General features: G+C 36.2%; 3 protein-coding genes across 6 annotated transcripts; all 3 read right to left on the bottom strand.

Moving 5' to 3' along the window:
• Window positions 1–1,397: 1,397 nt before the first annotated feature.
• LOC131436099 (queuine tRNA-ribosyltransferase accessory subunit 2) lies at window positions 1,398–3,035 on the bottom strand. Of its 2 annotated transcripts, XM_058604590.1 has the most exons (4): window positions 2,806–3,035; window positions 2,517–2,634; window positions 1,679–2,465; window positions 1,398–1,621 (listed from the first exon to the last, which is right to left on the bottom strand). In XM_058604590.1, exons 1-4 carry the CDS (start codon window positions 2,920–2,922, stop codon window positions 1,408–1,410), a joined length of 1,236 nt encoding a protein of 411 aa, XP_058460573.1. In that variant the 5' UTR covers window positions 2,923–3,035; the 3' UTR covers window positions 1,398–1,407. The 2 variants fall into 2 exon arrangements, with proteins under 2 accessions (XP_058460573.1, XP_058460572.1); XM_058604589.1 differs by having other exon boundaries at window positions 1,679–2,634.
• Window positions 3,036–4,872: 1,837 nt separating this feature from the next.
• Window positions 4,873–10,244, bottom strand: LOC131439005 (uncharacterized). Its single transcript, XM_058609475.1, has 2 exons — window positions 8,381–10,244; window positions 4,873–5,429 (listed from the first exon to the last, which is right to left on the bottom strand). The coding sequence occupies exons 1-2, from the start codon at window positions 9,267–9,269 to the stop codon at window positions 5,374–5,376; spliced, it is 945 nt and encodes a 314-aa protein (XP_058465458.1). The 5' UTR covers window positions 9,270–10,244; the 3' UTR covers window positions 4,873–5,373.
• Window positions 10,245–13,353: 3,109 nt separating this feature from the next.
• Window positions 13,354–14,734, bottom strand: LOC131437968 (ubiquitin carboxyl-terminal hydrolase isozyme L5). Of its 3 annotated transcripts, none has more exons than XM_058607680.1 (3): window positions 14,639–14,734; window positions 14,415–14,564; window positions 13,354–14,337 (listed from the first exon to the last, which is right to left on the bottom strand). In XM_058607680.1, exons 2-3 carry the CDS (start codon window positions 14,488–14,490, stop codon window positions 13,436–13,438), a joined length of 978 nt encoding a protein of 325 aa, XP_058463663.1. In that variant the 5' UTR covers window positions 14,491–14,564; window positions 14,639–14,734; the 3' UTR covers window positions 13,354–13,435. The 3 variants fall into 3 exon arrangements, with proteins under 3 accessions (XP_058463663.1, XP_058463664.1, XP_058463665.1); XM_058607681.1 differs by having other exon boundaries at window positions 14,415–14,499; window positions 14,639–14,693; XM_058607682.1 differs by having other exon boundaries at window positions 14,415–14,499; window positions 14,599–14,648.
• Between the last annotated feature and the right edge of the window lie 237 nt (window positions 14,735–14,971).

Here is a 14,971-nt window from a genome sequence, read left to right as displayed (position 1 = left end):
AGAATAGCGAAGGAGCGTAATGGCTCCGTAGGAAAAATAACAATCGCTTCTGTTTAGCGGGCCGGTAGTGAAGAAACTTTGGTTGCATATTGCCTGCCAACTCAAATGTTTTTGGCATTTTTATTCGCCTTGAAATGCCCATCTACGGCGTTCCGTTGCATGGCATAAGAAAAAGCTGATTTAAGTCTTCCAGTACACAAATGCCATCGTCCATTATCACTCAGGAAAACTCGCGGTACAACTTACGATCCCGAGTTTAAGATGCCACATTCTGTTCACCATTACGCGGTTGGGTACAGTTTTCACCTTGAACGACTTTATACCTTGCCGGTGCTTGGAAGTATGCACGAAAATTGGAGACATTTTTTATTTTTCTAGCCAAAGTACGTTTTTAAATTTGACGTTTCGTCTAAGACTCTTCGGTACATAACAGTTTATGTTGAACTGTTATGCCACCTAGCAGTCCAACATAAACCGCTAAGCAGACGTAAAGTTTCTGCTATTTGCTATTGGCTCCTGGCTGTTGTTAAACGTGTATCGGAAGATCTAGAATGTTATGAACAGTGCTTGAAGGAAAATCAAGCTTTTTACGAGTTCTCTTGATGACAGATCCGATTTTTCATTGCGACCGCACACAATTGCTTATCGAACATGCCATCTTTAATCTAAAAGCTTGTAGTATCACCCAAAATTGAACCGTTTTAAAAAAGAATGAAAAATTCCTTTTAGATTCCACTATGAAAATCACCTGGTAAACGCGCTGCTTAGAATACTGTTCATGAACTTTGTAAACTCAACCATTTTCTTCTATCTGAACTTTCGGTCACTTGGTACGTTTACAATCCAAAACCTCGGTTGATTTTTCAGAGCAAGTTACATTTTCTCTTTGTATACTTTCTCTTTCAATTATTGTGATGTGATTATAAAGGTTTTCTTGGATTTTACAGTTTTGTTTGAAAGTCGAAAGCTTCGGGTATCATTTTATGCAATAAGTTGTGTGATAAACGTGGAAACCTCTTGGTAATTGATAGAGGAGAAAGTAAACAAAGAGAAACCGTCACTTGCTCTTACGACCTTCTGAAAAATCAACCGAGATTTACGTTTGTAACCCAACTTTTGTTATTCATCAATCATTTAATAATAAAATTGAGAGCTTTCAGCGACGATCTTTAACGCTTTGGATCTGAATGAGCTCTGTACTCCACTATTCCGAAAGAAAAATATCAATATCGTTTATAAAAGCTTTATATAATGCATAGCTTATAACGTTCGGAATTCTAAATTAGAACAATTTAAATCAATCAACACAATCGTATGATTATTGGGAAATAATTAAATAAAATTTTTGGTGGCTTCTCACTAGTTCTAAATAAAACATTTTGTGTACGAATAGGCAATTACTGTTTATTACACCTTCAGCTTTTTTGATTGCAACTCATTCGTATCCAATGCACTTGAGCTAACAAAGTGACAATTCGGGTTAGAAATTTTCGATGCTTCTTCTTCGTCAAAAGGAATCAACTTTTGCTTTGTCAAATGATTAATCAAATCTGGCACCGTGTCGTCGGAAACATGTTTTTGAATAGTTTTGAAGAACTCGAAGAAATGGTGAAGATTATGTCTGAAATAAAAATAGTAGAAATATAAACGTTGAATGTATTGTCTTTTAACATTATACATCATAAGTAATATGGGTCCCAACATCTCTCGCGTGTTGTAGAGGTGATGTGAATATGCTCGAGTATGTTTGGAGCACGCTAAACATTCGCAGGTGCTTATAAATCCAGTAAAGTCTTGCGCCCATCGAGGATCTTTCATGTCTAGTTCTGTGTCTCGCTCTTCTACATCGTTATCATCTATGTTGAAACTGAATACCAGTGCACGATTCTGTTGCGTTTTAAGATAAGCGTAGCTAGTATCGAAAATATCTACCCCTCGGCATATTAGTTGAAGAATGGTCAAAGGATTGAAGGCACCGAAAGCGAAACGAGGTTTTTCTATTGGCAGTATTTCACACTGATCAGATACAACTTCTAACAACGGATTCAGGTCCACATTGGTAGCTGAAGAGCCATTTGAATGAAAACCAGTTAATAAGTACCCACTAAAGTCTTGATCTAATTCCGACAAGAATTGGTAGTACTTTTTACGTATATCACTATTATAACCTCCAACTAAAGGAGCTAACATGGTTGAATTTTTTAAATTTTCCGACTTTCTATGCACTTCTAGACACTGCTTCAGAAAGGTCTCCGTTCTGTCCACAGATTTTTGAACACGCTTCTTGGAACTATCTACGTAGGTATCTCCATCAAAAAGTGGAACGTAAATGTCCGGTTTGAAGGCTTCCACAAGTGTCATGTACCTATCAACAGTAAAATTCGTTCTTCCGCTTCGGCTATAGATAGGCACAAGGTTTTTTTCGTGGAAACTCGGTTGACGAAATTCTGCCGGATCTTGAAGAACTAGCAACGATATCATTTCAGTTTGTGCAACATAATGCGAAATTCCATTACCACAAGCTCGGATTGCTTCCTCCATGTGTTCCGTATTTGTGAGGGAATACTGAACAATATTTGTCCCACAATTCATGCTTTGGAAGACTTCTTTTGAAAGGTGGGGTATGCTGCCACCCTGAAATTACATTTAAATATTTGAAAAAGGCAACCATGTACAATATATTTGTTTTTTAGGTTTCACTCTATGATGAGATTAGGCCGCCTAATGTCTAATTCGTCAGATCAGTGTTAAAAGACAAATCTAAATTCGTGAAACGAATGTTCAATTATGAAGTGAATTTCATACCTTGGAATGTAACACCAAAGCCGGTGTTTGTAATTTAAGTTTTGGTAACCTATCAATCCTACTGATATTACCAAGCCGACCGGAACATTTTGTCAATTTCTCTAGGCAATATTTCATTGTTTTATTATACACCAGAACTTTTCAGCAGAATAGTATACTTTATAAAATTAGGAAATCCTTCGACATACGAGTAATTGAAGCCGAACCTAATCAAAACAAATCCATCAGAACCGTCTTAATAAACATGATAAAAAAATTTGGATAGCGTTCACGAACTCATGCACGCTGTTACCGTAAGCCGACTGAAATTTGAAATCCTGCTTCCCGCTTGTGATGAGCTCCGGCAGTCGGCAGAGATCTGGTTGAATTCCGACAGCTGTAAAAATAGCTGCAGCGTAAGTGAATGAACGATAACGAAATTTTTTTTAGAACAGCATTTCAAAACATTGCATTGGAAACAGCATGAGCCAGATGTATTTTTGACAGTTTTAAACTTTACGACAACTTCACATTTTTAAACAGATATTCATTTCAGACAACTAGATTTTTTATCGTGACGTCACAAATGAATTAGCATTCCTTGCAAAGACATCATATTAACAAGATATCCAGCTCTCACATTTCCCGAACAAATAATTGGCAACATCCTTTTTTGCGAGCATGTCGCCCTCAGGTGAGTCCGCATCGAATCTCATACATCGAAGTAGGGGAGAGAAATGTCAAATTCGTACGCGCCAAAATAGCAGGGCTGCGCACCCATACAATTGACATGACATGTTGAATGAGACGCCATGCGATGGCGTTGCTGAACTGAAGATTGAGATCGCTCCAAGCTGACAGGGTCTGATTCCTTGGCAGTTCAGCGGTACTGTTTCCAAACAAGCTTTGAAAAAATCGAGGAACACATCTCAAACATTTATCTTTACACTTCTATTTAATCATTTAACATTTTTTAAACGCACCTAATCGAATTACCAACAAATGTTTTTAAATTCTATTCAGGCGATATGGACCGATTTCATCCGTCTATCAACAAACAAACAAACAAACTAAACACTATTTACAAACAGTACTGCTGACCTGTCAAAATGTGATCATCCGATTGAGGTTAACAGTGACGTTAAAAAACCTAACAACATAATGAATTCTTACGATTCTTACACGACTGTTCGTATTTAATTGCTCGAAAACCCTGATTACCATTCTCCCCGATTTTGTATTTCGTTCGAATCGGATTATTTCGATCGAATACGAAACTTTGCATTCTACTTTTCCATACAAAAGCATGACTTGATCAAACTATAGAATGCAAATTTTTGCACTCGATCGAAATATTTCGATTCACTTTTCGCTTTTGATTAAATTTTCGCTCTGATATTGAGAGTGTTACATTCACAAGTCCGACAACTTAAGCCATTTCATTACGTTTCAGTTGGATAGCCAAATAAATTTAAATTTTTCTTGATGTGGTTTCCAGCCTAATTCTTGATGTGGTTTCCAGAACTAATATGTATCGAACATCAGTACTTAGCGTATTGCATCATTCTGTCTGAGGTTTCTATTCTATCTGTTGAGGTTTCTATGCCCGGTGAAAAATGAACAGCGACCCTAGTGAAAAATGGGTGGCCAATACGTTTCCTGATGAAAACCAAACAACATGTAAGAGCGATTTACACGTGGCATCAGCCAATTATCACCGGCTTGGAACGGTTACGGAACGTCTACATAAATTGTAAGCAATTCATATGAAGGGACACAATGTCAAGTTCACGGAACATTTTGACGTCGGGTACGTGAGTAATATTCAGCTAAAAAAAATTGAAAAAATTTTGACGTCAACCGAAGTTAATTGATCGTCTGAATCGTGTTTAATGCAGGCGTTTCCTGATGAAAACAATCCAATCTCATTTGCATTTGTGGTTGTAAGTCAGCTGTCAAAAAGCCTAATATTGTGAACTAATGTGTCTCATATAAATGAGTTAACTTTAAGGAGTATTCGGAAATTTTACTTTCAAAAATAAACGTCTGGTAGGTTCAAAGTTCAAGCACAGAAAGAAACCTGCTCTCTGTGTTCTGTATTCATTTCACCTTTTGTTATTGTTATAGTGTTACACACTAAATTTAATCTAAACTTATTTTGATAGTTCTGCACTGAACCAAAACAGGACGCTGATACAACAGCTCTTCCTTCTTAACTTTTTACATAACCAATCGAATTGACAATAATCAATTTATATTTTTTTATATAATTCTTGCTATTTTCTAGCCTTACTATTATGTTTAACAAAAATAACCATATGAAATTTGTTCCCTTTGGAACCAATCGATCACTTTGAATATACAAAGTCTTCAAAAATCAAATTCTTCTTTATACGTTTCGAACGCCTGATAGGCGGCATCTGAGAATTATTCCCTGCTTCATAGTGCTTCCGCTTTCTTCCTCGCCGCTGCTCATCAATCGTGAATCCACGAAACTCCTCATCACTTTCTTCTCTACTCTTCCTTGTTTTCAAATCCTGAGCAAACGTAGAAATGACCACGTTTGGCCGAACACTGGCGTTCCTTGGGTTAGCGACTCGAAGTTGGCCTCGATGAGCCATGATTTCCACGCTTCCAACATGTATCTGGAAAATATTTTGAGAGTACTTTTTAGTAAACATGGCTTTTATACATTTGGCGTGATTGTGAGGGTTATGGTTTTTATACCATACTTCTTCCCCCTCAATCAGACCATCCAAAGGGTCAATCAACACCTTCGGAAAACAAACGTCATCAGCCTGTTTGTTTTTATCATCATTAGTTTCACCTGTGTCTTTAGTATCTGGAAATATTATTTGTTTTTTATATTGTTTCTTGGGATTCAATAAATCAAGCAGTGTCTTTGGAGTGTATGAAAAAATTCTTTCAGAAGGAAAATGACCATCTGATTTTGAACAATAATTTCTATAATTAATTAAAAATAAGTTTATCTGGTCCTCCAAATCTAACTCATTCAAGTCCTGTTCCAATAAGAACTTTTTTAACACCTCTTTGGTTGTTCTAACTAATCTCTCTGCCTGGCCATTACTAGCTGGGTTGTATGGTGGACTTTTGAATACCTTGATTCCTTGCCTCTCTAAGAAATTTGAGAAGGAAAATGAATTAAATGGTGGACCTCCGTCGAACAGACATTGGGCAATCCGAACCGAGCAAAAAATGCTACTAATTTCTTTAATACTCTATTACAATCAGTACCCTTACTCATCCATTCAACTTCTATCTATTTGGAAAAACTGTCCACAATCAACAAAAATGTGTGATGTGAAAAATGGAAAAAATCGATGTGTACTCTACCGAACGGTCTCGTAGTTGGCATCCATTTAGATGTAGTTTTAACCTTAGGGACAACCATCATACTATTACAAGTGCTACAACGAGTTACAAAGTTTTCTATATCAGAATTAATTCCGAACCAATAAACCGATCGTCTAGCCAACTGCTTCATCTTTACCATACCTGCATGGTTGGCATGTAAAAGTTTCAATATTTCGCCTTGTACATTCTGCGGTATTATTACCCTGTCTCTATATAACAAACACTCGTCAACAATTTCTAATTCGTGTTGATTTGAAAAAACATCAACAAAGCGTTTGTCAATACGTTTTGGCCAACCATCCCTCATGAATTCAATAATATTTTGCAGAAATTTATCATTCTTTGTCTCAAAAGCAATTTTAGCACTATCAATCGGAAAATTTTTACTGAAATTAATACTTTTAATCAACTCAGCGTCCAAATTTCTTGGAACTTGTTGTTCTAGAGGAAAACGCGAACAAAAATCCGCGTTACCCATCTTCTTAGAAGGTCTATAGCAAATTTCAAATTCATAAATGGACAGCTCCAATATATATCGCTGTAGTCTTGTAACAAATATTGTATTTTTCCCTTCCTTTCCAAAAATTCCAACCAGAGGTTTATGATCTGTATATACCATAAACTTTTTTCCGTACAAATATTTATGAAATTTTTTAATGGTACACACTAGAGCTAAGGCTTCTAGATGAAGAATAGGATAAGATTTTTGTGCGTTATTTAACGAAAACGATGTAAAACATATAGGTTTTTCTATACCATCAACTATGTGAGCGATTACTCCCCCTAGACCGTAGCCTGAAGCATCGGACACGATCACCAAGGGCTTTTTTGGATCATAAAGCTCTAGAAATTTAGTATCCAATAAAGATTTCTTACTGCCTTCGAAAGCTTTGCTACAATTCTCATTCCACTCAAATTTAACATTATCTCTCAAAAGATTGTACAGATAGTGCAATTTTGAGGATAAATGTGGAATAAATTTGTTATAATAGTTTATTAACCCCAAAAATGATTTGAGTTCTGTTACATTTTTCGGTATTTTAGCATTCTTTATTGTTAAAACTTTTTCTGGGCAAGGCAATAACCCCTTTTCACTTATAATGTGTCCCAGATATCCCAATTGCGTCACAAAAAATTTACATTTAATCAAATTAACTTTAATGTTTGCTTTAGCCAGTCGTTCTAAAACCAAGTAAATTTTTTTTATACAGTCTGCCAAATCAGCACCTGCAACCAAGACATCGTCCAAATAGCAGAATACGTTGTCAATTCCCTTTAATACTTGATCCATTACTTGTTGAAAAATAGATGCGCTGGAAGAAGCTCCCTGCGGTAATCTATTGTAAACATACAGTCCTTTAATCGTATTGATTACCATAAATTTTCGTGAACGTTCAGACAGAGATAACTGGGTATAAGCCCCTTCCAAATCCAAAGCACAAAATACTTTGCAACCTGCCAACCCGGCAAACAAATCCTGTGCCACCGGTAGAGGGTAAGTATTTGGAATAATGCATTTGTTAATCGATACCTTGCAATCAATAACAAGCCGTATCTCATTGTTTTTTTTAATAACCACTACTACCGGAGAAGCCCATTTGCTCGTTTTAATAGGAGTAATTACTTTTTCACTTTCTAGTTTCGTCAAATAATCTAAAACTTTCTCCCTTAACCTGTAGGGAACGTCGTATGCCTTTTTGAAAATTGGCTTATCGTCATTCAAAACCAAGTCTGCTTCGAAACCGTCAATAGGAGTGGAAAAATCTTTTTCAAATACATTGTAAAACTTTCGTTTAATATCTTTTAAAACCATGTCGCAACGATTATCGTCCAACAAAATATTATTAACTGATAGATCACCAGCAAAATAATTCCTCCAGTCAGAGAAAAACTCGTCTAACCATGGGCGTCCCAATAAAGGAATAAACTTGTTATCAGAATTCAGTACTAACAGCTTTAAATTTGCTGATTTTCCTTTACATTTGACCGAAACATTTGCTTCGCCAACGACATTAAGTCTCGCCCCATTCACCACAATCAATTGTTTCAGAGTTTTCACCAAAGGTTTACTAGTGAGCTAAATATTGAGATTTCCCCATAACAGACACTGAAGAGCCACAATCAATCTCCATTCTGAGGGATTTGCCCTCTATTTCAATGTCAATTAAACAAGGATTATTTATATGATTTATAGAGGAAACAAGCATACATTCAAAATCACCTGAATTTTTTTCATCCTCACTTTCCGAATCATGTGGTCTGAAACGGCTGAACAGCTCGCTCAATGTACTTGGCCCAGGTTCTGCAGAGTCCACGAACTTCACTGCCTCCTTCCTTGAATTTTTTAGCTTAAAGCACTTCCGCTTTAGATGTCCTCGAATTCCACAGTAATCGCAAATCCTGCTTTCCGGACGGTACGTATCCTGATTGTTTCTCCAACCAGCTGGCTTGAATGTTGTTTTATGCATTGTCCTCTCTTCCTTCGCCATTGCATTAGACTGTTTATACGGTTTGAAACCCAATCGATCCTTCACCGAGCCTCTATTCTCAAATCTTTGAGACTGGTTTAATTCAGCTTGAGCTCTGTTATATATCTTTGCTAACTTTTTATAAGCGTAACCGCCTTTATTTGGTTCATTCTGTCTCATAGAAGCGATTTGTTCCTCATTAGAGGCAATACCCAATGTTCGCGCGTTGGCCCCTGCCATCTCCCAGGTCGCGATTAGTTTTTCTGCTGAATCCAGCGTTAAATTTTCTTCATTTAGCAACCGTTGCTGAAGTACTTTATCCCTCAATCCGGCAACAATGCGTTCCCGTATTGCTGATTCTTTAAAATTCCCGAAATTACAAAATTCCGCTTGAAGCTTGATCGAAAGCACAAAATCTTCAACGGATTCATCTGGATTTTGTATCCTGTTATTGAATTTAAAACGCTGTATAATATCCGACTCTGTTTTATCAAAACGCGATTTCAGCTTGCTAATCATTGTGTCAAGAGATATTTGAGCTAAATCCGTATTCGGAAATAGTAATTTAAGCTCAGAAAATACGGAAGGACCACTAAGGGTTATAAAATGCGCTTTCTTAGCTTCATCAGGAACATTGTTCATAACAAAAAAGTAGCCCAATCTTTCAGATCAATCCGAAAAGGATGATCCTTTACGGTAAGGCTCAATCATGGCGGATACACTCATCTGCGCCATCGTGTAGAAAGGTCAGTCACAATAGAAACAATTAAAACCAGTAACAAGAGAAAATAAAACCAAAATGGCTTACTTTAAGCGTCACCTAAAATTCTATACTGGCACCTTTAACGAAAACAAGATTCCTTAAATATCTCCGTCTAAAACTTTAAACTCCAACGGTCGTAGCCAGTGCCAATTTAGCTATTTATTGAATTTATGTAATTTATCACTCGTGACACCTCCAAGGAAATTCTTGTATCTAAAGGGAATATAAAAAATAACACTCTTAATTATGTCATATAAAAAAAAATTTAAAACCACAAAATATTAAAATTTAAATTAAATATAATAATAGGAACACCACCCTAGCCAATAAGCCAGACATTTATTTTCTATATTAATAAAAAAAAATATTCATATATGGCACTTGAACCGAAATATGTGCAGCACCCTAAAATAAAACCGACGCTACCAAACAAAATGGTTTCCACTGGTAGAATATTTATCACTTTCAAACGCTTCCGATTCACTTTCTACGGTTTTTTCTACACGGTGTACTTACGGTTTTAACGCTAAATCTTAACCAATCCGAAAATAGTCCGGATGTAGATAATAAAATCCTGCAATCTAGCTACTTCCTTGACTCTTAGTCCGTACAGATTTCTGCCACCGACGTTGAAAAAAATCCTCTATCTGCGATGAATACCACCACTGTTGTTGGATAGTTGTTCTGCCAATTTGCACACCGAAGTCACACGCGTTCACAATTTTCCTCGTCGCCAGTTAATGTGTCTCATATAAATGAGTTAACTTTAAGGAGTATTCGGAAATTTTACTTTCAAAAATAAACGTCTGGTAGGTTCAAAGTTCAAGCACAGAAAGAAACCTGCTCTCTGTGTTCTGTATTCATTTCACTTTTTGTTATTGTTATAGTGTTACACACTAAATTTAATCTAAACTTATTTTGATAGTTCTGCACTGAACCAAAACAGGACGCTGATACAACAGAACAAATCGAGGGGGACGACACTTAAAAACTGAATCGTCTTTTTCGGTAGTATATTTTCCTGCAGCCGCTTGTTCATTTTTACTGCGCATAGTAACGAATTTGTTTGGATTGATCGTCTTTTGCTGAGTTTTTTTCGAGTTAGAAATATTACCATGGTGATTTATACGTTGTTGATAACAATATTTGTTTGTATAAATGAAGCTTCTACTTAGTAGAAGAATGACGACTGAGATGAATATTCATAGTTTACTTACAGTACGGTACAGTTTACTTGATCCAATTTGGTTTATTTCAGATGAGTAGAGAGCAATATCCTAACATGGATTTCGAGGCAATGCATCGTTCGGTGACTATAATTACACATCCCATCTGAAGAACTTACTCCAGATTACTATAAAATCTAACCGGTATCATGCACAGTATCAATTCCTGGATTGTACCATGTCAAGACTTTGTTCACACATTTCATGACGAAGACATCGCAGAAGTGATGCTTAGCAATACATACTTTCTGGATCATCAATATTTCATTCCAGTCATGCCACTAACAAATCAACTTCATATTCGGCACAGAATTGAAGTGTGGATCTCCGGTACCAAACATCACATTCAGTACAATAAAATTTAAGTTGTGTCTAAACCGAGTTTCTCAGATTTTCTAACGTAATAAAATATGATCATAACCCAAGCTGATTCATACTATTTCTCTATAGGTCCTTGCTCATGATCACAGTTCCGGGTTCACGTTTTCTAGTAATTATCAAACCAAATTCTCAAGAAATTTTAATTACCCAATTACGTTCTTTTGAACGGTTAGATATATTTTTCAGGATAAATGGAATTTGATTAGATTCTAACGACTTTTTGTGTTTTATTAGGAAAGTTCAGGTTCTGTCGCCCCCCTCGGAACAAATTCGATAGATATTTACACTTTTCTGTAGAAGTAGCAATGTCCTTGACAAAAATTTTACACACTAAAATTATATTACTGAATCTCGGCAACAAAATGCAAGATTTGCACAGCCGAGAGATCGGTAATCATCTCGGTGAAATAATAATTACTGAGAATCTCGGCATTATCAAATTTATTAACCATCAATTATTACCGAACTTCTCAGCAGCAATTCTGCTGTTAGCTCGGCAAAAGCGGTTATGACCGAATAATGAAATGCTGAGTCATCAGTAATCAAACGTAGAAACGATTTTCCTTTATTATTGTATGAAATCAATATCAAGCTAAGGTTGGGGAGAGGGGGTGTTTTATTAATGTCAATTTTAATGCAGTGTACAAAAAAGCAAATCAAACCTCAAAAGAAAACATCACCGTTAAAGACAATTATTTCTAGTGCTTCTCAACGCATTTGCCTGAAAATAAGAAGACTTTTGTAAGTATATATGACAAGCAGAGTTTTTTATTTCACTTATCTTTTCATGAAATATAAGAATCTCTTACCTTCATCCAATATATATTATTTTCTCGCTCCACCAACATTGGCTGCGGGGTGTTTGGCACATTCGACAAGAGACATTAAATGACAGGTGTTTCACCGAGTTTCAGTAAAAACTATCGCACTGTTCGAAATCTCGGCAAACGGATTTACTGATTTCGATATATTTGTTGTTTACTGATAAGTTCAGCATAATATTATGCCAAACATGTATATGCAAATGTAATAGGAAATTCGGTACTAACATTTAATTACAAATTATACAACCTTCATTGAAATAATAATATTATGCACAATATGCTTGAATTCCATGTTTAAAATTTGAATAATTAGCATTATTTTTCCTACCATGCAAAAGGGCCTATCGCACGATATGCCCTAATCACATGTTAGTGCATCTTTTCGTATCATATTATAACTCTTTGAACAACACCAATCCTTTCGTAAACGCAATTTTTTTTTGATGTTCAGTTCATACAAAAACTTACATCCACATCGATTGAGAATCACATTGAGGTTGGTTACTTTCTATTCCTTTTAAAAGGCAAAAAATACTATATCATCATCAGAGCTCAAAATTGTCACGCATTTTCAATAAAAGAATCCAAGCCAACATACTCATATTCGTTTTTTACCGTTTCATTCTTAAATAGTCGCATCCAAAACAAACGAAGAGAGATGAAGTATTTTTGTCTCACATCGCAAAATAAGAGAGTATCAATGTTACGTTACTCGTCCCCGTACTGCCCATACTTGCATATCAGTCCCATATGGAAAATCGGCATGTCGAGAAAAAGACGATTAAAATTTTATTTCTGATTTTTTTTTATTTATTGTGCTACCTAATGTTAAATCATGGTATTATTACTTGAAATATCGGTAATACACCTTTACTATTTCAATATTGCAACAAATGAAATTATTGAAATTTGCACTGAATGGGACTGATATGCGAGTACTTTGCATATGGGACAGACATGAGTTGATATTTTTTTCACATTTTACTGAACAAACCCTCAACTTTTATTGCAATTTCTGAAAGTATATTTAGGAACGATTTCATTCCTCAAGCTAACTCAAAATTGGCGAAAATCGATATGGGACTGATATGCGAGTATGGGCAGCGTACGACAAGACGAAACCAAAATAACGTCTTTAGGGAGAATCAGTCAAATTTCAATTGTCATTCTTTGATCGATATAATGAAAATCTGTGATATTTGCTATAAAAAGTGTCTAAATATGACAAATCGAAGAAATTACACCCTCTTTGCAATCGAAGTAATTACACCCTTTGGAAACAAAAACTACTCTAGATACGAGCACCAACATGTAAAAATCATTGCGAATCGTTTTCTGTTATTATCGGTTCTCGAAGCTTCGGTTGAATATCGATACTGCACAGTATACGATTTTCACTGAAAACCGAAAAAGATTGAAAGATTAAATGAAAGAAAACACATGATTTTGAAACTACTATTTCGCTTATGTCGTTGAATGGTCATGAATCTCGTGCCCATATTCTTCAGTCTAAATCAAACAATGAAACAAGATTTTACAGCTTAGTTTAAGAATAAAGAACGTCGCTTTATTACGTTTCTTAAGATGAACTTTCAGCCACACAAATCCCCCCGCCTATTTCGGTGTTCCAGTCTTGCTAGATTCTCGCTCGGAGGCACGTTGTTTTGCTTTTTCAAACAGCGGCATCAACTGCCCGTTTTGGGCCAATATCTTCAGCAACTCCACAATCAACGGCAAATAATTATGCTTCCGGCGAATGTTTTCTACCTTGTACCGCTTACGTTTCGCAACTTCGTCTTCGATCAGCAATCGCAGTCTAGTAACTTCATTCTGCTTGGTATCGGTTTCCATTTCTTCGTCCCCGCTGGACTGCAACAGTTGATCAATCTGGCGCTGATAAATCAACTGCCGATCAGAAACAATCGCCATCAAATTGAAATGGATTTCACCTTCGCTGTACTTTTGTATGCGTTTTTCAATTATAGGTCGGGCAACGTTCGTCCAGTCTTGACCGGCACCAACAGCTCCCAAATCAATAGGACCTTCCTTCAGACCATCTAATTCATACAGTCTACCGTCCACCGGTACGTACCCGACGAAATGGAAAACTTCTTCATCCTTGTTACCATGCTTATTGTCCATCTCAAATAGCGTTTGACGGGCAAAAGAATTATGCACCGTTCTTATCTGGGATGCATTACTCAAGGCCAGTCCTTTATTATATGCATCAAATGAAGTTACAAATTCTTTAAAATCTGACAACGTCGATCCGAGCTCAATGTCGGCATGTTTAGTGTTCAGCAGAATACTGAGAATCGCTTGTGTCGCACAGGCGTTGTTGATAACCTGTTTAGCAAAGAAAATTTTCTCTAGCCGGCTATCTTGAACGATTGATCCCGCCGGCTCATCATCTTTAACCCATTTGAACAGGAAAATCAATCCGTGAACGGGTTCCAAATTCTTAAAATGCTCCTCATCCAAACTCCAAAGTTCTTCCACCTGAACTCCTTCGACACCTATGTAAAACATAACAAAAGTAAATTCAGCCTGAATTAAAAACACCAGTTGTAGGACTAAACAGTATTAAACCTACCAAATCCTCGAATAAGTTCACTGAACACACCCGGATCACTCTCGATTAAGCACCATTCTCCAGCACTATCTGCCATACTTAGTTACTGCAATTCCAAATTCAAATGAAACTATTTAAACTCCGATTAATTACTCGGTGGCAGTAAAACACCTAACGAACAAAAAAAAAACAAATCAATTCTTACCTATTCAATTAGGTATAACCGAACTTAATTAAATACAAACCTTACAGAAACTATTTTAATGTATCCGAAGCTGAGTTCGCGATTTTTTGACACGAAGATGAATGTACCCAAATAATTCATGCATATAAGCTTTGACATTTCCGTTGTTCTACTACTTCAGTCAGGCAAGGTTGTGACAATATTTATAGGAATCTTACCACACTGAGAAAAAAAATCAACCGGGCAACATTTAAGATTTAAATGAAAATATATGTTAAGTGCTTAAAGACTTCTTCCTGAAAAGTTCTTACTTTTTATAAGTTCACTGTCCTAGCTGACTTAACTGTCCCTAACTGGAGTTTCGGATAATATCACAACGAAATTAACTTTTTTT

The sequence above is a fragment of the Malaya genurostris genome, chromosome 3, assembly GCF_030247185.1.
Source record: "Malaya genurostris strain Urasoe2022 chromosome 3, Malgen_1.1, whole genome shotgun sequence".
NCBI classification, from domain to species: Eukaryota; Metazoa; Arthropoda; class Insecta; order Diptera; family Culicidae; genus Malaya; species Malaya genurostris.
Note: the sequence above shows the minus strand (reverse complement) of the source record. Positions and strands in the feature narration are given on the sequence as shown.

Excerpts from the sequence above, each read along its gene's own strand:
- LOC131439005 (XM_058609475.1), bottom strand. The coding sequence starts at position 9,269 with ATGAACAATGTTCCTGATGAAGCTAAGAAAGCGCATTTTATAACCCTT. Across the intron at positions 5,430-8,380 it reads TGAGGATGAAAAAAATTCAG|ATACATGTTGGAAGCGTGGA; the intron begins GTGATTTTGAAT and ends AATATTTTCCAG.
- LOC131436099 (XM_058604589.1), bottom strand. The coding sequence starts at position 2,922 with ATGAAATATTGCCTAGAGAAATTGACAAAATGTTCCGGTCGGCTTGGT. Across the intron at positions 2,635-2,805 it reads CTTTGGTGTTACATTCCAAG|GGTGGCAGCATACCCCACCT; the intron begins GTATGAAATTCA and ends ATGTAATTTCAG. Across the intron at positions 1,622-1,678 it reads GGACCCATATTACTTATGAT|ACATAATCTTCACCATTTCT; the intron begins GTATAATGTTAA and ends TTTTTATTTCAG.
- LOC131437968 (XM_058607680.1), bottom strand. The coding sequence starts at position 14,490 with ATGGCAGATAGTGCTGGAGAATGGTGCTTAATCGAGAGTGATCCGGGT. Across the intron at positions 14,338-14,414 it reads TGAACTTATTCGAGGATTTG|GTGTCGAAGGAGTTCAGGTG; the intron begins GTAGGTTTAATA and ends TGTTTTACATAG.